The sequence below is a fragment of the Leptopilina boulardi genome, unplaced genomic scaffold, assembly GCF_019393585.1.
Source record: "Leptopilina boulardi isolate dan_hultmark-lab unplaced genomic scaffold, ZJU_Lbou_2.1 LbouV2_204, whole genome shotgun sequence".
In the NCBI taxonomy this organism is placed as follows: Eukaryota; Metazoa; Arthropoda; class Insecta; order Hymenoptera; family Figitidae; genus Leptopilina; species Leptopilina boulardi.
Window position 1 is genome coordinate 836,083 of NW_026137757.1, and position 24,042 is coordinate 860,124.

At 28.8% G+C, this 24,042-nt stretch overlaps 2 protein-coding genes across 7 annotated transcripts in view; one reads left to right on the top strand and one right to left on the bottom strand.

The window, feature by feature from the left end:
- Window positions 1-3,176: 3,176 nt before the first annotated feature.
- The window catches only part of LOC127278534 (uncharacterized), a 30,163-nt gene continuing 9,297 nt past the window's right edge, over window positions 3,177-24,042 (bottom strand). For 3 of the 6 annotated variants that reach the window (XM_051300287.1, XM_051300285.1, XM_051300286.1), the window contains 9 exons: window positions 11,544-11,671; window positions 9,128-9,211; window positions 5,766-5,981; window positions 5,227-5,581; window positions 4,882-5,079; window positions 4,605-4,796; window positions 4,362-4,530; window positions 3,623-3,991; window positions 3,177-3,521 (listed from right to left, as the gene is read on the bottom strand). In XM_051300287.1, the coding sequence (XP_051156244.1) occupies window positions 4,444-4,530; window positions 4,605-4,796; window positions 4,882-5,079; window positions 5,227-5,581; window positions 5,766-5,981; window positions 9,128-9,186 (1,107 nt within the window). In that variant the 5' untranslated portion in view covers window positions 9,187-9,211; window positions 11,544-11,671 and the 3' untranslated portion in view covers window positions 3,177-3,521; window positions 3,623-3,991; window positions 4,362-4,443. The remainder of the gene's footprint in view (window positions 3,522-3,622; window positions 3,992-4,361; window positions 4,531-4,604; window positions 4,797-4,881; window positions 5,080-5,226; window positions 5,582-5,765; window positions 5,982-9,127; window positions 9,212-11,543; window positions 11,672-24,042) is intronic. The other 3 variants (XM_051300289.1, XM_051300288.1, XM_051300290.1) reach the window with 3 other exon arrangements.
- Window positions 5,989-11,530, top strand: LOC127278535 (uncharacterized). Its single transcript, XM_051300291.1, has 4 exons — window positions 5,989-7,318; window positions 8,484-9,030; window positions 10,053-10,250; window positions 10,891-11,530. Exons 1-4 carry the CDS (start codon window positions 7,224-7,226, stop codon window positions 11,041-11,043), a joined length of 993 nt encoding a protein of 330 aa, XP_051156248.1. The 5' UTR covers window positions 5,989-7,223; the 3' UTR covers window positions 11,044-11,530.

Here is a 24,042-nt window from a genome sequence, read left to right on the forward strand (position 1 = left end):
ATTTTTATATGCTACGGTGTATGTTTTCTAACATTTATTGAACCTAATTATTAAAGGTGCTAAATAAAAAGTTTGTAATTTATAATTCAGTAAATATTTTTTATCTTTAATTGTTATTTAGTCAAATGCGAAAATGATCTATATGTAAATTTAATAACGCATAATATGAAAAATCATTAATTTTTTCTAACTTTATTTAAATTAAGTCATTATTCATACAATTCTTATTCTTCAAAACTTGAAAATGAAATAATTATTTTTCTACCTAATCTTAATTGCATAAAAGTTTATTTTATGGAATTACCACTTGCACAAAAAAATAAAATTGTCTACGCTTTATTTTATCTATAAAAAGTCCAGTTGTCACTTTCGATTATTTTAATTTGCGAGTTTCTCATCCCTGTAAATTTATTCCTGTCGGTAATAGTAGAGTGAGTATAGAAATCTCCATGTATTGTGTTTTTATATATTTCACTAGAAATTGTTTTAACAATTTTTTTTTAATTTCTAATTTACTCAGGGTGATAATTAGTAAGTGTGATTAAATCACATTGTAAATAAATTAAATGTAAATTGTAGATGTAGACTCGCGATAGTGATAACAGAAGTTTATTTATTCAACAAAATAAATTTTACTAAATTTTTATTTATAATCAACAATTCGTCGAACCCTACAACAATCTGTAAGCAGTCCATTGTTTTCATTTGAAAGTAAATTATACAAAATTTGTAATAAAATTTAATATTTCTGTTTCAGTTGCAAAAGGAAATGGAAACAATTAACCGATAATCCGAAATAAAAATGCGGTCATGTTCAAGAGAGTTGAAGTAATTATTTATTCAAAAACGTGAAATCCCGAATTAAATTCTGGGTGCTTTTTAAAGGTGAGAGTACGTCTAAAAAATCTCGTACATTACAATTTTTTGAAAATATAGGTGATTAAAATAAAATTCAATTTTATTTGTCTTTATATTCCAAAAACATCCAAGTATCGCTCCAACGGTTGCTGATTAAATGCAATGTATGCGTTTAAAAACTCCAATGGTGTTTTGTGACCGTCATGAATTTCTAACCAACCATTCACAATTATTTGGTCTCTCATGATCGTTATTGCTTTAGGACTTCTGGTTATTTCGTTTCCTCTCTCTAAGGTCTGAAAATCCAAAAATAATACCGCTTGGTAGTTGAGTAATTTTTTCGTGAATGGCCAAATGCTGGGATGAATTCCAAAGTGTCTTTTTAATGTCATGTGGTATGATTCGATTGTGTTGTTGGTTCGGTTCGCTAAACCGTACACGCTAAAGACTTCTGGAGTCGTGAATCGTAACCATTGGTTTTCGTAGTATTCCAAAAATCCTTTCATTGTTCTTAAGCATTCTGCACTTTTCGAGCGTTTAATGGACCTATACGTTTGCTCAATGACTCCGGGTGGAAGTAACGCTAATGTCATAATTTGGCGCATGAGGTGAATGCCTTCTTGGTTATGCTTTAAATAAGTTTTTAAACCGAATTTTTTTACAGCCTTCCGATAGTTTGCCTAAATATAAAAATTATTTTATTTTATTATTCTTTATAGAAACGATAATATTGCTTGCTTATAGAAATACAGATAATTAAAGTATATCAACTTTCAAAAATTCATTTCATTCAATATATCAACTTTCTTTCTATCAACTGTAATTCAAATCATTGAACCTTCATTCAAATTATAAAATAATAGTGAACAAAGATGCAGCTCTAAACAAATCGTCAACTCATTTACATTGTTAACACTAGACTCCTAACTAAATTAAAATTATAGTACAAAATAATTGGATAAGTGGGAGTATAACTCGCGCCTTGCCTACAGTTACATACCAGAAACAAACTACCAATTTTTGTTGATTTTTTTAAATATTAACTTTTCGAAAAAAAAATTTTAATCATTTTCAATCGAATAAGGATACAATTTATTTTATCAAAAGGAACTCGTAAAAGTGCAATTTCAATTGGATTAGCTCCAATTTATTTTTTCTAACCCTCAAGAGAAAATATACTATATAATAAGAACCAAGTTTTTAGACAGTTTCGTCAAAAGTTCTGAGTTCCAATTTTTCCAATTTTTTTTCACACTGTTTTAAAGTCTAAGTGACATAAAAAAATATATATACAAAAATACATTTTTGTATACAATTTACCTGTGTGTAATGAACGTAGCAAGCATAATGTCTGTGTTATTTGTGTATAGTTTGTGTGCAGTTTGGCTTTATATGATTATGTGAAAAAAAATTCATAAAAGTGTATGAAATCCGAGTAAGTATATCAGAAATAATAATTTAAAAGTAAACCTAACCTATAAAAGTTTGTGTTCGAAATCTCCAAGTGTTGTGTTTTTATATATTTTACTAGAAATTGTAACAATTTTTTTTGAATTTCTAATTTACTCAGGGTGATGATTAGTAAGTGTGATTAAATCACATTGTAAATAAATTAAATGTAAATTGTAGGTGTAGATTCGCGATAGCGATAGCAGAAGTTTATTTATTTAACAAAATAAATTTTACTACATTTTTATTTATAATCAACAATTAGTCGAAAACTACAACAATCTGTAAACAGTCCATTGTTTTCATTTGAAAGTAAATTATACAAACTTTGTAATAAAATTTAATATTTCTGTTTCAGTTGCAAAAGGAAATGGAAAAAATTAACCGATAATCCGAAATAAAAATGCGGTCATGTTCAAGAGAGTTGAAGTAATTATTTATTCAAAAACGTGAAATTGAATCATCTTTTACAAACTAAATTTGCTGGGTTCTTCTTCTTTAAAAAACAATTACTTTTTTAAAAAAATAATTTTTTTAAATTCATCGTAAACTGTGTGTACCTAATATTATTATTTTATTCCAGAGCCAAATGAAAGATAAAATCTGCCAAAGAAATACAGGAGACTGTCAGATTATTTTCAACGATGTGGAACATTTAAAGCAACTGTCCCCAAATGGAAGGAAATCCAATGGACCTTCATCGAAGAAAGCTTGTTCCCGAATTAAATTCTGAGGACTACTTTAAAGGTGAGAGTATTTCTGAAAATATTCCATAATAGTGTAATTTATCAGTACCATATTATATAAATGGCTTCACAATTCGGGGTTCCAAACGTTTGAATAAATACAAATTTAAATATATACCTATATTGTCGATTCAAAATAAATTGTTTAATTAATCCTTAAAAAAGTGTACAGTGAAGACTGTAGAGTGTAATTTGAAAAAAAATAAAATTAATGTAAGAAACTGGGACAAAAGGGAAGTCTCACAAGTAGTTTCTGTACAAAATACAAATAGCTTTGAATTGAAAAACATTTTTAATAATAAATTTTCACTAAGTACGCGTAATTATCACGACAAGTGGGACATAAGTCAAGTCCCCTTTCTTGAAATGCTGTGGCACATTGCTCACACATATTTGAATGACCGCAGGGCGCAAAAGCCATCGTCGGTGGTTGGGATTGACAAATGCAGCATGTTCGTTGATTTGCTCCTTTAAAGAAAACAATTCAATTTATAAATAGAATAAACTTAGTGTTATTTTTATTTCATTTAAAATTAAATTACTTTAGATTATAATATTTTTATTTTTACCGTTATTTGCTACCATTTCTTGATTGACACCGAGGGCCATTTCTTCTACTTCTGCCACAGCTGGGTTTTCCTCTGCGTTTTCCTCTGCGTTATTCGCATTGTCGTTGACATTGTTTTCATTTTCTTCTCCACCTTCCTGGTTCATTCTGTATCCCAGAAAGTTGACCAGCTGTTCGCCAAAGAGGAAATAAATATTCATTAAGAACTCTTTTACCGTGAGTTCAACGTTGTCTAACTTCGCCCATTTATCTTTTAGGTTTTTTAGTTGAGTTTTCACTAGGTAACGCGGAGATTGAGGTAAATTAAATTTTTTTTGGTCTATATTCTCTTTGTCTTTTCGAATTCTCTCATGCATTGAAGTCATGGCCTCTGTAAAGATAGAAAGATCTTGTGTTAGGTCAGGTAACTCAAAGAAATTTCATTCAATCAAAATATACTTGGGGGTTCCTACACATGGTTGATACTGGTCAGGGAAGTCGGGTTAACGTCAGGAAAGTAAAATTTGTCTGGGAAATCAGGGTAAAGTTAGGGAATTCCATAAAAAGTACTGAAAAAATATCAAATACCTAAAAACGCTTATAAACAATTATTTATTTATAAAATTTGTAATTCCAAAATTTAATTTTCTTTCGTTTAAGGGTTAAGTTTAAACTTAAAAGTCTATCTAAAAATCAGGAAAAGGCCAGGGAAAATGTCAAATTTTTGCAACAGAAAAATACCAAATTTATAAAGTATTTACTTGTGAATTCCCAAACGTTTTGTAAATTATCTTTTATGTGGGCGTTCAATCGCGTGCCAAATAATTCAAACACGTTTGAGATTTAGTGCGGTTTTTTGTACATAGAGAAATGATGCAGTGAGATTTGGTTGATAAGGTTCTCAATTCCTCCTAAAAGTTGGGTGACGACCTGTAAATAAATAAATAAAAATAAGGACCTTGATTAATAAATAATTATATAATAATTTCAATAATTTATTTTACCTCCCCGTGTTCTACCCACACTTCTTCTCTCCAGTGGGCTTTAATTTCCAAAATCTTTGGAATTGTTAATGTAGGAAGAGCAATCATTCCTCTTAATAATTCCTGCAATCTTATTTCTTCTTCATGATCGTCCCGAGTCGCTTCGGTTAGTTTATTTTGAACCCCATTTCTCGAAAATAAGTAAAACAGTTTCTAAAAAAGTAAAGACAGACGAACAATTGATTTCTGATGATTTAGTAAAGGGTGTATATAATATATAGTACATCTATTTTCTTACCTTCGCAATGTGATGCAAGCTGGGTTCAACGTTTGCATCTCTAAATGTTGAAATAATTCCTTCTCTCATTGCATCATTTATTGGCGTTATTACTTCGGTTATTTCAAATCCTGGCATGAGATTTTTTAAATTTCGAAATACGACTTTGTATGCCTCGACAGAAACTGAACTCATTAAAACGTGAGCAACAGGAAGAACCTATAAATGTAAGATATTAATTTTTGTTAGATATGTAAACTATCAATTATGTATATTATAATATATTACCTATTACATTATAATATATAATAAATAACTGGTTTTTTGTTTGTTTATTTGTTTAGAAGAAAAAGAATTAAAACTTACAAACATTTCGCTCCACATAGCCATTACCGTTAGTAATTTAGAGCACCCTACATTTGGAGGAACAACTCTTGTGGATTCGTTTATAAAAAATACGCCACTCTCTCGAAACACAACTGTCCGTACAAATTCAGCTGAGTCTATTATTATTACGGAATTCGACTCCTCGCAGAATGTAAAGTTTAAATTTACATTTTGATTGACTTTCAAGTGAGAGAAATCTTCTGTGTTCAATAATCTCACAAATGACGATAATGAATTTACATCCTCCAGAACGGGGGGGACATTATTCCTCCGAGCTTTTTCCATCGTACTTTTAATTTGGCGATACGGAAGGCGCTGCGCTGCATTTGGGTGACTAAAAAAAATAAAATATAAATCGTTTTCTTTTATTATTATTAAATAATAATAATAGTATTATAGAAATCCAAAGAAGTCGATAAATTGTCAGTTTGACCCTAGCTCTTATATTTTATTTTATTATTATTTTTTATTAACCTATATAAAAGCAAATAAATAATATGGAATTAATTTAAGCTTACAATACTGCCTGTCGTTCGTACAGTATCTCCAACTTGTCGTGTTGGGTCGCCGCCACTTGTTTTAAAACAGTCAGAAATGACTCGTTTTCTTCTCTGACATTAGCAGTATCACTACTATGTGTGTGACTCCGAATTAATTTGTACTCGCCGGTTCTAAAATTATACGATGCAGTCCCTTTACAATATATTTGGTTCATCGTATCGCATTTCAAAAATCTGTGTGATGAAGAGAAATTTCGTTAAATATTAAATTATATATGGGCTTCAAATCTTGCATTGGAAAGGAAAAAACCCCCGCTAGTAATTGGGTTCCACGGATAACTATACACCCAGAGAAAAATTTTATTTTAATCAAATATATTTTATTTAAGTTGAATAAACGTATACATGTCTCAGAGCCAACTAGATTATTTATTAGATTTGAATAAATATTTTATTCGACATAAATAAAACTTTTATTTCAAAGAAATTTGCTGTAAATAAAGAGCGAATCGAGCGTTTTGTGTGTAGCGCTTCAAACCGTAATTTCAATGGGAATTCAAGATTAAGATTTTTTAAACTATTAAATAAATGTACTTAAATAATTGCTAAAAATAAAAATTGTTTTCAGGTTTTTGTTCAGGAATAGGCTGAGGTTTGACCAGGTTGAGTGATTAGTCGAAAAAAAAGTAGTAAGAATAAAATTAGTTTTCTCGAGAAAAAGTGATTCATTCGTAGAATTTGTGGACAAAAAAATGAAAACGAAAAACTGTAAATTTCAAAAATTGCAAAAAGTTATTTTCGTTTTGTTGTATCTTGTTAGAAAAATTCGAATTCATCGGATTCTAATTGTGAGATCAACGGTAACAAATGAAATATTATCGGTTTCGTAATAAACATGTGTGTCTCGAATTTGTGGGGGTTTCGCAATATCATCGGAACCTGAATGTTTTCCGCAAGGGTATCTTGATCACTTTTAAATTAAAGAAACTAAATGAATGTTCACGTATGTCCCTAAAGTTCTGAACGTTCAAATGAACAAATTTGAAAAAAAATTCTATTTTAAATTCATATTTTATTATAAAACATTTCTTCACGCATCAAAAAGTTAATTGTCAAACACAATAAATGGTTAATTTACTTTTAATTTAAAATAACAGTAGTAATATTTGAAAATAATTAGATCAAAAAAATATTTTGTTCATATGAACGTTCAAAACTTTTGGATCATGTTCACTTAAAGAAGCGTCTACGATGAATGGCAATAAACTATGAAATATAAACAAAATCCTAACGCTTCAGAAAAAGCATAAAAGGGTTCTCGTCTTTACTTACACGGAGGACAGGATTCATTGCTTTTTTGTTTTATTTTAAATTTTCCTGTCTTCTTTTGTTACCTAATTTTTTGTGCGGTACCGTATATTGTATGATTTATTAATTGTCTAAAATTCTACCAGTAGATGAAATACGACAGGAGAAATGGATAATGGGACTATGAAATTTCGCATCTTCAAGGATCACATTTTCGAGAATTACAGATATTTCCACAACAAAACAAGGAGTGATGGTACAAAGTGAGTAAATAAAAAAATTAATTTTTTCTTTCAATTTTTGTAATATTCAATTAAAGAAAATTATAAATTTCATTTTTCTTAAATTAGACTAAATTGCTGAAAAGTATTCAAATTTTTGACAATAATTAAATTTCAGACAAAATTGAAGTGCATTTTTTAATAACTGATTTCTTCTAGAATATTTTTTACATTCCCGCTATTTTGCAAACTTAATTGCACAGTTTCTAAATAAATAATGATAATAGTTTCTTTAAAATAAGTTAAAAAAATCATATTTGTTAATAACAGACATTTTCACTCCCTGATCGAATAACTTGCCCTGCTCTTGAATCTACTTGAAAGAATTGTCCTGTGATCTCAAAAAAAGGATCACAATTTTTTTTCTAATTTTCTTCTTTATAACACGCACCTTTTTCCCAGTATCATTTTGTTGTAGAAAATTGAATTTAAAAAAATTTTTTTTTAAGTTTGGAAAATAATTAAACTTTTACGAATAATTTGAATATATAAATTGGAAATAATCAAATTTCACGGAGATCCACAAGTTATTCGCCTATTTTTTTGATTTTTGATTGATGTAGAAAAAAATAATTTGCATCTAAAGTAATTTAATTTGGAATATTTATATTTACAATTTTTGTCCTTGGCTATATCGAAAATAATTAATTATTAACAATTAAAATGTAATTAAGAGATGGTGGAAGGGAAAATGCCTAAAATTTTTAAGCTTTTGGACACCCTGCAAATTTTAATTTTAATTTTTTACTTCAAAACATTTGTCTTATTTATAATTAAGTATCCCTTAAATTTTTTTTCAAGATATAAAGAAAATTCTAAATTCTGCCTGTAAAATTGAACAAAAGTCGAAGGAGAGATAGAATTAAAATTTGGGGAAAACTTCAATGTTTCAATTTTATTAAGAGGTCAAGACATTATAAAAAGCTGAGAAGAAAGAATATTTGTTCCATTTTCTTTTGAAAAATGTATCATTAGGTCTGTCTGATATTTTTATCATAATTTGTCGAAATGAAAAACAGTAAAGTAAATAATTTTCAGCATGGTGGAACAATGCTGTGAAAACCAAAGGACATACTTATGCATATGTTCATAATTATATTTATGCATTGTTACATTGTTTTAACCTCTTTATTTCACAAATTTTCAGGTATTATGAATGTATTCTCCTCAAAAGCGGAATGTGCAAAACTCGCGGAGTAGAAAAGAACGGAGTTTTTACGTTCAAACCAGAGCACACTCACGAATCGAATATTAACGAAAATAAAGAAAGAAAATTTAAGCAAGAGCTGTGTGTTAAATCGGTTAAAACTGACAACTACTTCAAGGATATTTATAATGTTACCCGTCTAAAACACCCTGAAGCAGCTATACGCATTCCATTCGCAAAATGCGAAAATTTAATGTACAAATGGAGAACAACAACTTGGCCTAGGAAGCCAGACTCATTGAGAGAATACGCCCTTATTGTGAATTCTGGAGAAAACGAAGAGTGGAGACAGTACAATGGCGGAGTTTTCACATTCTCTCACGTAACTGATGTTGTTGGTTCCAATTCAGTAATCATAATGGATGTGCAATTTGCTAGGAAAATTATTGAAGGAAATGTTATGAACATTGACGGGACTTTTAAAATTATACCCAAACGCATGAACATAATGCAATTTGTCACATTGATGATAACTAGATTCAATCACGTAAGGAAAATTCAATTTTATTATATATTACATTATATTATATTTCGTTAATACAAGAGTACATATGATTCAATTTTGTATTTAGCATATACTCAACTCATTGAATATACAAAAACCCGGTCCGATATTGATTTGTCCCCCGGGATAATTTTTCATAGACTTGGTCACACTAATTACGAATCTGCAAAGAAAATAAAATTTAAATTACAATAAAATAATAACAATAGCTGTCAGAATTTTGTACTTAAATTAAAATGAAAGCTTGAATCTTAAAGAATTTCACACAAGGAAAATATAAAGATCTTATGTACCTTAAGACGACTACAGATCTTTTTTTTATTTACGTTCAATTTTATCATTTATCATATCTGACTAACTCCACATTATAACCCTAGCATTGTGAAACAAGTGATGAACAAATTAATTTGACATCTTTTGAAATTTAAAAATTTTTTATATGTTCGTTATGAATTTCATTTTTTGTTAATTATTTTTTAAAATATCGGAATATATAAATTTAAGTTAATGTGAATTTAACAATGTTTCTTTTGTAAGACTTAAATAACATATCTTAGTATAATTATTATTCTCTAATTTTATGGAATATTTCATAATTTTTACAAAATAAATTTTTTGTAATAAAAATTTAATTTTAAATATAAAGACACTCGTTTGCTTGTTTCGTGGGATTATCTTTGCTCGAGCGATCGCGGATCTAGAAATCACCTTAAGACGCTAGAGTCCCAGGAGAATCCTTTCTCCGTATTAAACCATCTCGCCTTTATCCCACATATGCCGAACTTTCTGTGCATTTGCTGCACTCACGTGTATATTTATGTTTATTTAAATTATAAATAGATGTCTCAAAATTTACTCTTTTGTACTGACACTTAAACAAGAGGCATATCTATTTTATTAACCCTCAACTGGTACACCTTTTTTAATCAAAAGCATGTCATTATTGTGTTTTATCATTTTTCAATTTTTTGTGCAGAAAAAATGGAATATTATTGCACTTACAGGGTTTCGCCTTGGCATATGTTCTGATGGAAAACAGAACTCAAACAGCGTACACTTCAGTACTGAATGAAATCAAGAGAATCCTTCCAGAACTTAATGCTACAACGATCATGACCGACTTTGAAAGGCCTTTGCAAAACAGTTCGCAAGAATGCTTTCCAAATAGTAGACATTATGCTTGCTACGTTCATTACACACAGGTAAATTGTATACAAAAATGTATTTTTGTATATATATTTTTTTATGTCACTTAGACTTTAAAACCGTGTGAAAAAAAATTGGAAAAATTGGAACTCAGAACTTTTGACAAAACTGTCTAAAAACTTGGTTCTTATTATATAGTATATTTTCTCTTGAGGGTTAGAAAAAATAAATTGGAGCTAATCCAATTGAAATTGCACTTTTACGAGTTCCTTTTGATAAAATAAATTGTATCCTTATTCGATTGAAAATGATTAAAATTTTTTTTTCGAAAAGTTAATATTTAAAAAAATCAACAAAAATTGGTAGTTTGTTTCTGGTATGTAACTGTAGGCAGGGCGCGAGTTATACTCCCACTTATCCAATTATTTTGTACTATAATTTTAATTTAGTTAGGAGTCTAGTGTTAACAATGTAAATGAGTTGACGATTTGTTTAGAGCTGCATCTTTGTTCACTATTATTTTATAATTTGAATGAAGGTTCAATGATTTGAATTACAGTTGATAGAAAGAAAGTTGATATATTGAATGAAATGAATTTTTGAAAGTTGATATACTTTAATTATCTTTATTTCTATAAGCAAGCAATATTATCGTTTCTATAAAGAATAATAAAATAAAATAATTTTTATATTTAGGCAAACTATCGGAAGGCTGTAAAAAAATTCGGTTTAAAAACTTATTTAAAGCATAACCAAGAAGGCATTCACCTCATGCGCCAAATTATGACATTAGCGTTACTTCCACCCGGAGTTATTGAGCAAACGTATAGGTCCATTAAACGCTCGTAAAGTGCAGAATGCTTAAGAACAATGAAAGGATTTTTGGAATACTACGAAAACCAATGGTTACGATTCACGACTCCAGAAGTCTTTAGCGTGTACGGTTTAGCGAACCGAACCAACAACACAATCGAATCATACCACATGACATTAAAAAGACACTTTGGAATTCATCCCAGCATTTGGCCATTCACGAAAAAATTACTCAACTACCAAGCGGGATTATTTTTGGATTTTCAGACCTTAGAGAGAGGAAACGAAATAACCAGAAGTCCTAAAGCAATAACGATCATGAGAGACCAAATAATTGTGAATGGTTGGTTAGAAATTCATGACGGTCACAAAACACCATTGGAGTTTTTAAACGCATACATTGCATTTAATCAGCAACCGTTGGAGCGATACTTGGATGCTTTTGGAATATAAAGACAAATAAAATTGAATTTTATTTTAATCACCTATATTTTCAAAAAATTGTAATGTACGAGATTTTTTAGACGTACTCTCACCTTTAAAAAGCACCCAGAATTTAATTCGGGATTTCACGTTTTTGAATAAATAATTACTTCAACTCTCTTGAACATGACCGCATTTTTATTTCGGATTATCGGTTAATTGTTTCCATTTCCTTTTGCAACTGAAACAGAAATATTAAATTTTATTACAAATTTTGTATAATTTACTTTCAAATGAAAACAATGGACTGCTTACAGATTGTTGTAGGGTTCGACGAATTGTTGATTATAAATAAAAATTTAGTAAAATTTATTTTGTTGAATAAATAAACTTCTGTTATCACTATCGCGAGTCTACATCTACAATTTACATTTAATTTATTTACAATGTGATTTAATCACACTTACTAATTATCACCCTGAGTAAATTAGAAATTAAAAAAAATTGTTAAAACAATTTCTAGTGAAATATATAAAAACACAATACATGGAGATTTCTATACTCACTCTACTATTACCGACAGGAATAAATTTACAGGGATGAGAAACTCGCAAATTAAAATAATCGAAAGTGACAACTGGACTTTTTATAGATAAAATAAAGCGTAGACAATTTTATTTTTTTGTGCAAGTGGTAATTCCATAAAATAAACTTTTATGCAATTAAGATTAGGTAGAAAAATAATTATTTCATTTTCAAGTTTTGAAGAATAAGAATTGTATGAATAATGACTTAATTTAAATAAAGTTAGAAAAAATTAATGATTTTTCATATTATGCGTTATTAAATTTACATATAGATCATTTTCGCATTTGACTAAATAACAATTAAAGATAAAAAATATTTACTGAATTATAAATTACAAACTTTTTATTTAGCACCTTTAATAATTAGGTTCAATAAATGTTAGAAAACATACACCGTAGCATATAAAAATATCTTCTTATTTAAAGTTTCGGAACAAATAAATTTAATTATATTATGATTCTGGTCATTAAAAAAAGATTAAAGAATTATTTTCAAAACATATTTTTAATAAAATTCTTAATTGAAATAATAAAAATTATCGTAATATTACATGTTTTAACAATAAATTCTGCCTGAATCCAAATTCCAGATTTTAAAGTAGGTAAAATTTCGTGTAGATAAAATCAAGATTCGGAGATAGACATGCACTCGTTTGATATAAAAAAAATTCTATATTTATATAAATAATACTTCTTTTTTTTACAATTAAGCACATTATTTGTTATTATTACTATTAACAAACTATTAAATTAGTTGAATTAATCTCACATTAAAAAATTTTAGGTTATATTCAATAAGTTTCGTAGAAATTTGTAAAAATATATAAATTTAATAATTATAATTCATAATAACAATTGAAAATTAAGAATACTTACCTTTCCGGTTTTTATATGCTATTTTTCATTAATAAAACTCTAATTTTCATTCAACTTTTATCACATTTCTATTTTAAATTAAAAACACGGCATAACGTGAAAAATCACGGATGGAACAAAGTCAGGCCGGGTCAACTCCGTTGAATGAAAATGGCAACATTCAGCGCCTCTACAACCAGCGTAGCAACTAATTTTTACTCAGCTTGTATATCTATATCTATTGTATGTATAGATATACAAGCTGAGTAAAAATTAGTTGCTACGCTGGTTGTAGAGGCGCTGAATGTTGCCATTTTCATTCAACGGAGTTGACCCGGCCTGAACAAAGTAAAGCTTTCCTGTGTTCCGAGCGACAAAAATCTGTAACAGTGACGGATCATTGACGTTCAGGCCCGAGGTTTGAGACTAAGTCGCCCCGATCACTGTTACTCAGTGCTGTAATAAATAATGAGTTTGCGCTTTAAATAATAAATTTAAATTTGATTTATTGCAAGAAGTTGATAGAGAATTGATCGACTATTTGAATAATGAAAAGAATGGAAGAATAAATGCAAATTGATTAAAAAATAAAATTAGAGAAACAATTATTTGATTGTTTTGATATGAAGATTTTATTTTTGAATCAAAACAAATATACAATTAATTAAAGTTAGTAATTACGTAATATAGAAAAGTACTCCAAAAAGGGTTTTTCTGCAGTTTCCCCTTTTGCTAGAAAATTGTTCTAGGTGAATACGAGTACTAATAATTATTGCTGCAGAGAATTGAGTCTTGATTAAAAGTTAATTAATTAAGAATAAAAGCGGTAAATTTGAACTTAAATTTAAGTTCTTTGAAAATTAAGAAAAATTAATATAAATAATTAAAATATACATAAATATATATATGTATTCGAATAAACGCAACAATTAACTATAATAATCTTGGTATTCATTCATTCATTCATTCATTCATTCCGTCCGGACCCCTGCTGGGTTTTCGGTGACAGAGAAAGGAACAAGTTATGGAGAGAGAAAGATATATCTTTATTTTGCAAATGAGGGTTCGCTTGACCTGCAATCTTTTAAAGAGGATTAATTAATAACTCTGAGGACCCAGGTAATAATTTCTTTCTCCCTTTATCACGTGAAAAAACTTTAAAGAAAGTCTAAAACTGAATAGGTAACGCATACCTTTCTTTCTTACACCAAGGAATATAACATAAGTACTTCTTCGTTTAACATTGCGTTTCTCTATCTAGACAATTCAAAATGGCATAAGAACACTTTTTTTCAATTTTATATATTTTTGTCCACTTTTTGGTATTACCATAAAGTTTGAACTCTTTTTCACATAATTATATATTCTATTTAAATTATATTGTGATTAAATAGAAAAATTTCAAGTTTTTGGAACTTGATACATTTTTCTTGTATTCAAGGTTTGTGTTAAACAGTGGGACACCTATTTATTAAATAATGAATATTTGTTTCAATAATAATATTCTGCTTCATACTTTATAAATATATATGTTTGGCATTAAATAACGTTAACAAATGTTGCAAAACACTTATATTTTAATAATATTTTACATTTTTATAATACGATGTCAAGTTTCATATAAAAAATTGTTATTATTTTTTTTACGTTTACAGTACTGCTGATCATACGTCATAATTTGGTCATAACATAAAAACAATTTGGAGGAAAATTTGAATAGTCGTTCTCTGATCAAGTGTTATTTTTCAAATGTTGCCGAACAATAATTGTAATAATTATAAATTTTGAATTTTTTAATGGTTTTAGCATAAAAAAATCACATTTTTAGTCGCTGTGTAAGTATAAATGCGCATGCGTATAGATAGTGTGTTGTCATAAACATGGTTTACATTTAAATTTTGGTCGAGTTTCTTTAAGTAGTTTTTCAGAAAATTAAAGTGACCTACTGTTTAAACTGTCCCACTGTTTATCACTCTCCCCTACCTGTATTAGAGCCCCAGAAAATTTTAATAAAAAAATTTAAAAATTATTACCTGGCCCCTCAGAATTAATCTTCATTAACAAAGGCTCTATTGTCCAAGGATTGGTATTGTTTGTGGTAATTGTTCTGAGAGTCTAATACTGGTATATACATATTTTTTTTATTTTTAAAACAGAAAGAAAGAAGAGTAAGATTTTTAGGCGAAGATATTCTTATGTTATTTTGAATCCTCTAGATAGAGAAATGCAATATTAAATGAAAATTATATGTTATATTCCTTGATGTGAGAAAGAAAGATATACATTACCTCTTCAGTTTTTGACTTTTATCTTTATATTTCCTTGTGATAATACACGGAAAAAATTTCGAGACGTCGGACGTGCCGATGTCAATGTAAACCTACTGTACATTTCATTATGTACTCAGAGTTAATCTTCCTTAACAAAGGTTCTATTGGCCAAGGGTTGGTACATCTTTATTTTTCTATATAATAAATGTGAAAAAAGAAATTATTACCTGGGTCCTCAGAGTTAATCCCCATTAACAAAGGTTCTATTGTCCAATGGTTGGTTTTTTTGTGGTATTTGTTCCTGGGTTTTAATACAGGTATAAATACGTACATATATATGTTATTTGTAATGAACTACTGACTACTCATATAAGAGTGTCCTTTTTGCACATATTGGCTGATCAGTAGTTACTGATTCATAGTTACACAGAGTTCTCTCATTCTTTTGGATATTTGGTAGTTTTATTGGATTAAAGTAAAAATTGGTTATATTGGATTAAAGGAAAAATTGGTTATATTTAGTAAAAGGTAAAATTAATTGTATTGAATTAAAGGAAAAATTGCTTATTTTTAATAAAAGGTAAAATCGGTTGTATTGAATTAAAGACAAAATTGGTTATATTTAATAAAAGGATAAATTGGTTATATTAGAGAGAGTGAGCAAAAGGGTTAAAGATATTTAGATTTTCATCAATCAAAAATAAAATTAAACGAAGTATACTATGGCCAACATAAAAGAGTATGTTATTTTAAGTGATAAAGATTTAAAAATTATTGAAAATAGAAATAAATTATTATTAAATTACATGCATATGCACAAATTTGAAGAATTATTAAGAAAAGATTCCAATTCATTTTTCAATGTGCAAAGTACTTTGTATGTACAAATGCTTGATTTTATTGTCCCAATTAGAGAAGGTGATAAACATATTCAAATACTTTTTAGCGGTAATAACAATTATGGTCACTGAATTTATGTTTATTACGATAGAGTAAGGCTTTATATTTTTGATAGCCTTAATGAGGGGTGTTTAAATGTGCATCAAATAAAATGTTTAATTAGATTGTTCCCTTTTAAACCAACAGTAGTTTTTGAAGCTGTTAATCAACAACTTTTTGGTAGTGTTTAGTGTGGAGTATATGCAATAGCATTTGCAACATCTGTATTATTTAACGTAATGCCAAACCGTGTAAATTATGAAACTGATAATAACAAAATGAGAAACCATTTTAAGTCAATGTTTGAAAATAATCGCTTAAATCATCTTCTGGCAGTAAGAACGTCTCACAATAGGAATTCGATAATAGCCCTGGCGGATTCGATTTGCGTAATGTCTACTTAACTAAGCGGACTTTAGGTAGACATTAGGTAGACATGTAAAAAAACGTATAAAAAAGCTATTAATCGACTTATTATGATAAAAAAAAGTTGATAAAAGGGTAAATGAATGTTTATAGAGTAAATTCGTACAAAATTTGTAATTAATAAAGCAATAAATAATTAATAATGAATGGAAATGTGCGCGAGGTACCTGATCAGTTCAGCTGTACAATTATTTTCGTGCTATTTTCATCAAAAGAATATAAATTAACTGCAAAAACAATTGATATTTATAAAAAAGTGTAAAATTGATTTAATTTTATTGTTTGCAATACGAATTATTAAATAATAATTAAGTTTTTATCAAATGTGAATAGTGTTGTGAAAACCTGTGAAAACTAATGAGTTACTACATTACCGATCGCATATGATAATAAAAAGTTCTCGATGAGTGTAACAAAAAAGCTGCAATCATGTCCGTAATTTTGGACGAGAAACAATTATGAAATCAATAATTATTTGTATAACTTTATTCTGCATTTTAAAATTCACTTTTTATTTTCTTTCAAAGCAAAAGCTTGGAAGAAAACATGCTCGCATTGTATTGTAAAAACTGGTGGCGCCATCTCTCATATGCGATCGGTAATGTAGTAACTCATTAGTTTTCACAGGTTTTCACAACACTATTCACATTTGATAAAAACTTAATTATTATTTAATAATTCGTATTGCAAACAATAAAATTAAATCAATTTTACACTTTTTTATAAATATCAATTGTTTTTGCAGTTAATTTATATTCTTTTCATGAAAATAGCACGAAAATAATTGTACAGCTGAACTGATCAGGTACCTCGCGCACATTTCCATTCATTATTAATTGTTTATTGCTTTATTAATTACAAATTTTGTACGAATTTACTCTATAAACATTCATTTACCCTTTTATCAACTTTTTTTTATCATAATAAGTCGATTAATAGCTTTTTTATACGTTTTTTTACATGTCTACCTAATGTCTACCTAAAGTCCGCTTAGTTAAGTAGACATTACGCAAATCGAATCCGCCAGGGAGAGAATAATTAGAACCGTCTTTTCATAAATTGAACTTAGGAACATAAAAATTATATTTTAAACTCTTGTTCTGTTTTTAATACTTTGCACAGTAATAATATTAACAGAGTTCTATTAACACAACATTAAAAAATTAAACATTCTCTAAATGACACTAGTGAAAAGAAAATAATTCGTACAACTGATAATAATGTGAACAAAATTTCACCACATGAATATTTAAAAATGAAGAATTTTCTGAGTAAAGAAAATGATAAAAAGATAATTCGAGCAATTAAAGAGAAGGGAAGAAAAAGGAAGGCAAGGCGCGAAGTTACATATGAGCAGAAAATAATAAGACAGGAAAATGAGAGATTGAGAAAACGTAATCGTAATAAAACAGAAATAAAAAAGAAAGAGCGCAAAAAAAAATTTGACATGCAAAAAAAAAGAAATTATCTATAAAAACTGAAGATGAAAAGAAAATACGCAAGGATAAAAATTTGGCATGTAGGAAAAGCAAAATATCAATGGAAACTCAAGATGAAAAGAAAGTGCGTCAAGAAAATAATTTGTCATGTAAGAAGAAAAAATTTTCTACGGAAACGGAAGATGAAAAGAAAGTGCGTCAAGAAAAGAATTTGGCATGTAAAAACAATAATTTGAATAAAAAAACTGCAGGAGTTGCAATAATGTCTTTTAAAGATTTCAATGAAAGTAAAGTTCCACAGAATTATTTAGGTTTAATAAATGTAGAATGTAAGTTTTGTAATGCGTTACATTTTTTGTGTGAAAGACCGTCACATAGATCATATAGATACATCACCGAGGAATGTCCCCGTGAAGAGGACATTATGATATCGCCTGAATGTCACAAAAATATTGCCGCTTGATATCAGCTTGACATTCGAGCAATATTCCTTGCTACTTGGGTGGTAGATCCAATATAAATAAATTTTCTTTACATTTCTAATATTAAATTTTTTTGAAAAAAAAATGAATAAAAAATATGGTTAATGCACACTAGCAACGTAGTCGGCCGCTTGCGGACGACAAAGTTGCTAGTTTTAATTTGTAAACCTGGAAAATTTTGAGAAAAGAAAATAAAATACTAAATTAAAGAAATCAATACATAAAAGGGAAAAGAGAGTAAACAAGTTAAAATTGATGCGTAAGTTAAATCGTTAAATGACGGTTATCTAAGTAAAAAATTGAAGTAAAACTAATTTTAGATCATAATTTAGCAAAACACGCAATTTTAAATGCGTATTTTGTGCAGGTGTTCCACATAAAAAATTATGACAGTTACGAACGGTTGCAACGGTCTTAAAAAAAGGGACCAATCAATTAGCGAGGGCGGGATTGAACAACTTGAAAATAGGAATATGATTGGGAAAATTTCTTATGGAAAGGGAAAAGGAACTAAAATTAAGAGTGGAAAATTGACTATAAAAACATAATTTTATAAGGAAGGACCGCAGATTTTTGGCGAGCAAATTAACGTGAATTTCGCAAAGAATAAACTCGTAAAGTTCAAATTAAAACTTAATCTAATTAACATTTGTCAAAAGGGATTATAAATTAAGAATATTTAAACTAAGTTTAAATAAAGCGTATTTAAACAAGACTCAATTCGATTCAATTGAATAAATTTTTGATTTTCTAATTAAAAATCAGTGTCTTATTTATTTAATAAAATAAACCTACCTAACTCAAGCAAGTGGATCCTTTTTAGGATCTAAATGATGAAAGAAACCTACGGTTGATAATTTGAAAGGAACAAAATTCAAATTTTATAAGCTAAAATTTTTGGACAAACATTGTACATTTTGAACTTCGCTTTACTTTCCGTTTGGAAGTTTCGCGGTGTGTTACAAGAAAATTTTGGTGTCAGAAGTGGGATGAAAATCAGCTTGCTTGAAAAAAAACGAACAATTACTATTGTCGTAAAAGGAAGAAAATTTAAAGGACGAACATATGAAGTTGTGCATTTGGAAGAAGGAAGAAAAATCATTCTTAGAAAAGTAGGAATAAATCAATAATCTAAAAGAGATAGAACGAGAAGGAAGCAGATAACGACTGAGTCCAGAGAGCGGGGATCTCCAAGTTTAGTGAACTGTACAAAAAAAAATCAATAAAGGAGACTCAACCGAAAGCAGCCTTTGAAAATTAAAGAGGAAATGTGGTGATCGGAGAAGAAGAGGAATTGGTGAACGGAAGTGAAAAGTGTATATATATCGTAAATAAAAAAAAAATTTTTATTTTTGAAAAGAAAATTTTAAGTGAAAAGAGAAGTGAAAAATTAAAAGTGTAAGGATTAAAAGGAAAGAAAACTTCAAAGGGTAAGTCGATTAATCTCTGTAATTGTAAACTTCTTGCAATCAAAAGAAAATAAAAATCTAAATATAAGAAAATAAAAATGTTGCGAAGAGAGAATCACGGTAGCGAAAGTAGCGAGTCAGTTATGGAGTATATGGGTCCTGGTTTTGGGTCATGGGAGGTTGAAGGTAATTCAACCTCAATATTAAATAATGAAATAAAATCAAATCAATCAAATTCAGTAATGACAAGAGAAAATTTTAGAACAAATTTTCTTCCCTTTAAAGCAGCTCTTGAGTTTTTACCAAAAGAGTTTGATGGTCACAATGTGTCAATAAATAAGTTTATAAAAAATTGTCGATTTGCTGAGGACTCGGTTAATTCCAATGATCGTTATCATTTATTTCAAATGATTAGATCAAGGATAGTGGGAGATGCCGAATCCTCTTTAGAAAATCAAGAAATAAATAACTTAGAGGATCTCTTAAAATATTTAAAATTAACCTTTGGTGAATATAAACAAATAGGACAATTAAATTCAATGCTAGCCAGAGTAGCACAAAAAATTGGGGAAACAGTTCATGTTTATGGAAGTAGAGTGGGAGAAATTTTAAATCAAATAATAGATCTAATTAAAGAGAAAAATGACACTGAAGTGGCTATCGGCATGGTAAAGTCAGCTCGAGATGCTGCCACCGAAAATTTTATGATGGGGTTAAGAAAAGAATTAGCGTTACGTGTAAGATTAGAAAAACCGAAAAATCTATTAGAAGCAATTAATATAGCTAAAAAGGCCGAGTGGGAAGAAAATTTTGAAGAAACCTTATCAAGAGAGGTAAAAGATAAAATTAATGAATCAAAGCCTGAAATTTCCAAGTCATATTTAAATCAAAAATATCGATCTTATCGCGAAAACCCAAGAATTCGAATTATGTCAAAAAGAAAATTTAATCGAGAAAGAGAATTTCGAAAAGAAAACGAGGAAATTTCAGAGCTATCAGTAAAAAAGGAAAAAATTGAAAATTTAAATAAAAAGGAGGAAAATTTAGAATTTACCTGTTATGGGTGTGGGCAAGTAGGTCACATGAAAAGAGAATGTCCGAATAAACAAAAAATTAAGGTTTGTTATAAATGCGGAAAAGAAGGTCACATAAGGTTCTTTTGTCCTGAAAACACTAATAAAATAAATTGTTCAAAATGTGGGATGATAAATCATCATACAGAAGAAAATTGTAAGGGTACATGTACTTATTGTAAAAGAAGAGGTCATACCTCTGAAATTTGTTATGAAAGACGTGATAAAATAATTAATGGTCAGAAAAAGAAAATACAAAAAACTAAGATCAGACCTACCATACGAGTACAATGATGGGTCTGATAAAAATAATTTAATTGATAAACGGGTTGTACTCATGATGAGTAGTGAAAAGCGAGGAAAGTCACCTGAAATTGAACTTCATAATGAAAATTTTTGTAATGAAGTAATAAGAATGGTAGTTGATACAGGAGCGGAAATTAATCTATTAAAATTAAAAAGTGTTAAATCGAATGTTTTCATAAATTATGAAAATAAACAACACATTTTTGGTATAAAAAAGAAGGGATAGATACAATTGGGGAAATTCAAATAGATTCAGATGGAGATATCCAGTCTTATCAAATTGTACCTGATGATTTCCCAATTCAACAAGACGGAATTTTGGGAATGCCATTTCTAAAAAATTCAACAATAAATTTAAAAGAAAAGGTATTAATTCATAAATTGGGAAAATTTCCACTTGTTTCGGAAAATAAGGGAAAAATTTTAAAAATAAAAGCACGAACAAAGAAATTGGTGGAATTGTCAGTTATAAATAATGAAAATTTAAGAACTGGATATTTACCATTGATACCAACAGGACCTGGGGTTTATTTAGGAGAAGCATTGGTTGAAATTGAGAATGATATGATAAAAACCTTTTGTATTAATACAACTTGTAATGATATGGAATTATTAGTGCCACCAACTGAAATTTTTGACTATGAAGAATTAAAAACAAAAACAAAGAGTAAAAATCAACAAAGATGCTTTAAAGTTGCAACAGAAGAAAATAAAGAAAGAATTAAAAATTTGAAAGAAATTTTAAAACTTGATCATTTAAATGAAATAGAAAGACAAGAATTATCATCTTCATTAGAAAAATATCATTCTTAATTTCATCTCCCTAACGATAATTTAGGATTCACAAACGTAGTTAAACATACCATAGAAACAACAGACAATAGCCCTGTAAATAGTAAATACTCCAGATATCCAGAGATACATAAAGAAGAAATAAAAAAATCCGGCAGCCCCCTACGGGGGCGGCCACATTCTCATCACGCGCTTCGCGCGTAGGAGCTCGCTTCGCTCGCATAATTGACCGCGCCTCGGGGCGCGCGTAGAACGAACATCCCGCCTCGCGGTCCGATATTGATGCGCGCTTCGCGCGCATTTTCTTACGTTGCGCTACACGCTCCGTTTGTCTTTTACAATTAAATAACCTATTATCATTAATTACTTTTTATCTAAATTGTATAGTTCCAAAATTCATGAATTTCATTTAAAACTTGTATTAATTATTCTATCAGAAAGTACTTGAATGACCCAAGAATCAGTTTGGTAGAATGAGATTTTGTAGTAGTTTCAGATTTTTTTGTTCATTTAACTAAATATTGAAGTGATACCTGTAATAGAAAGAAATTTTTTTTATTAATTTTATTAAAAAGAGTAAATTTAATTACACACTGAGTTTAAATAAGTACAAAAGTAGTTACTTTAAGGTGGAAGCTTTATGTAAATGACCTGTTTTGTATAATTTATTAGGAAGAACTAGTATTTTATATTAAAATGCGCTGAATTAAATTATACAAATAGGTAAGCCCTCACAGCACCGGATATTTAAGGATATCCCTAGGACATCCTGGGGATATCCATTGCCTTGCGGCGATTTGGATATCCCTGGGATATCCCAGGGATGTCCCAGGATATCCTCAGGATGTCCGAGGGATATCCAAACCGCCACAAGCAAATGGATATCCCCAGGATGTCCCAGGGATATCCTTAAATATCCGGTGCTGTGGGGGAGGTTTAAAGGTATTAGAATAAATTTTTTATCGAGAAAAAAAAGGGCGGCAATGCAGCTGTTCAGACTTAGTTCGTTAATTTTGCGCCGTTGATTGGCCAGTTCTTTGTAATTAACGAAATCAACAAACCCAGATTATTTATTAAAATAAGTTATTCCTCTTCAAATTAATTTCTATTGAGTAAACGAATAAATTAATTGAAAATTTTAAAAAAATAACTTTATAGTAAATCAATTTTTAAAGCAACAACAAAATTTAATTTTATAGGAGGTATCGCCCTTTTTTTTAATTCCTAAAAAATTTGTGTACAATGGATGTAAGTGAAATTTTTTAAACATTTAATTTTCTTAAAGTACTTTGACTTTAAGGATAACATTCTCATCACGGCACTCGCGTTTCACGCTCGAAAATTAGAAAAAAGCGATAGCAAAACTTGCAGATTTAGAGGAATTATTAAAGAAAATTCAAAATAGCATAAATCTAATCTTAAAGAGAAAAAAAATTCTTGATAATGCTGTTATCATGTCGAAATTTTTGGGGTGCATGAGGCCAATGGTGTTTGCCAATATTGCACCATTATAATAACATTAATCTAAATTTTCTTCATTAAAATACCAATCTTTTATTTACGACGTGCACAATATTAAACAAAAAAGGTTCAAAAAAATAGTTATATCGATATACACCTTCACTTTACATACAATATAACTGAGCTAGCTATGATAGTTAAAATGTTGTACATAGAATTTTAATCCGAAAATTTTGATATATTTTAACGAAAGGATAATTTTATTGTTTTTTTGACAAAATCACCTGGCCATCGAACTCAGGCGACATTTTGGTACACTTAAGGTGTATACCAAATTTGAAGTCGATTCATTAAAATTTGTTCGAGTTATCGTCGGACCAAATTTTGTCTACAGACATACATACAGACAGACATTTTTTTAAGACCCATTTTTTCGGCATCAGAAAGTCTCAAAACGTCGAGATTTACTAAAATTAGAGAATGCTCAAAATCGCCCAAATGTAATACCTTCTCATTATGATGAGAATGTAAAAATAAATTTTTATTAAAAATTTAAAAAAAAAACAAAAAATT

Bases quoted from the DNA above. Each gene is read 5' to 3' on its own strand.
- LOC127278535 (XM_051300291.1), top strand. From the start codon at position 7,224: ATGGATAATGGGACTATGAAATTTCGCATCTTCAAGGATCACATTTTC. The intron at 7,319-8,483 runs GTGAGTAAATAA...ACAAATTTTCAG, and splicing joins ACAAGGAGTGATGGTACAAA to GTATTATGAATGTATTCTCC. The intron at 10,251-10,890 runs GTAAATTGTATA...TTTTATATTTAG, and splicing joins GCTACGTTCATTACACACAG to GCAAACTATCGGAAGGCTGT.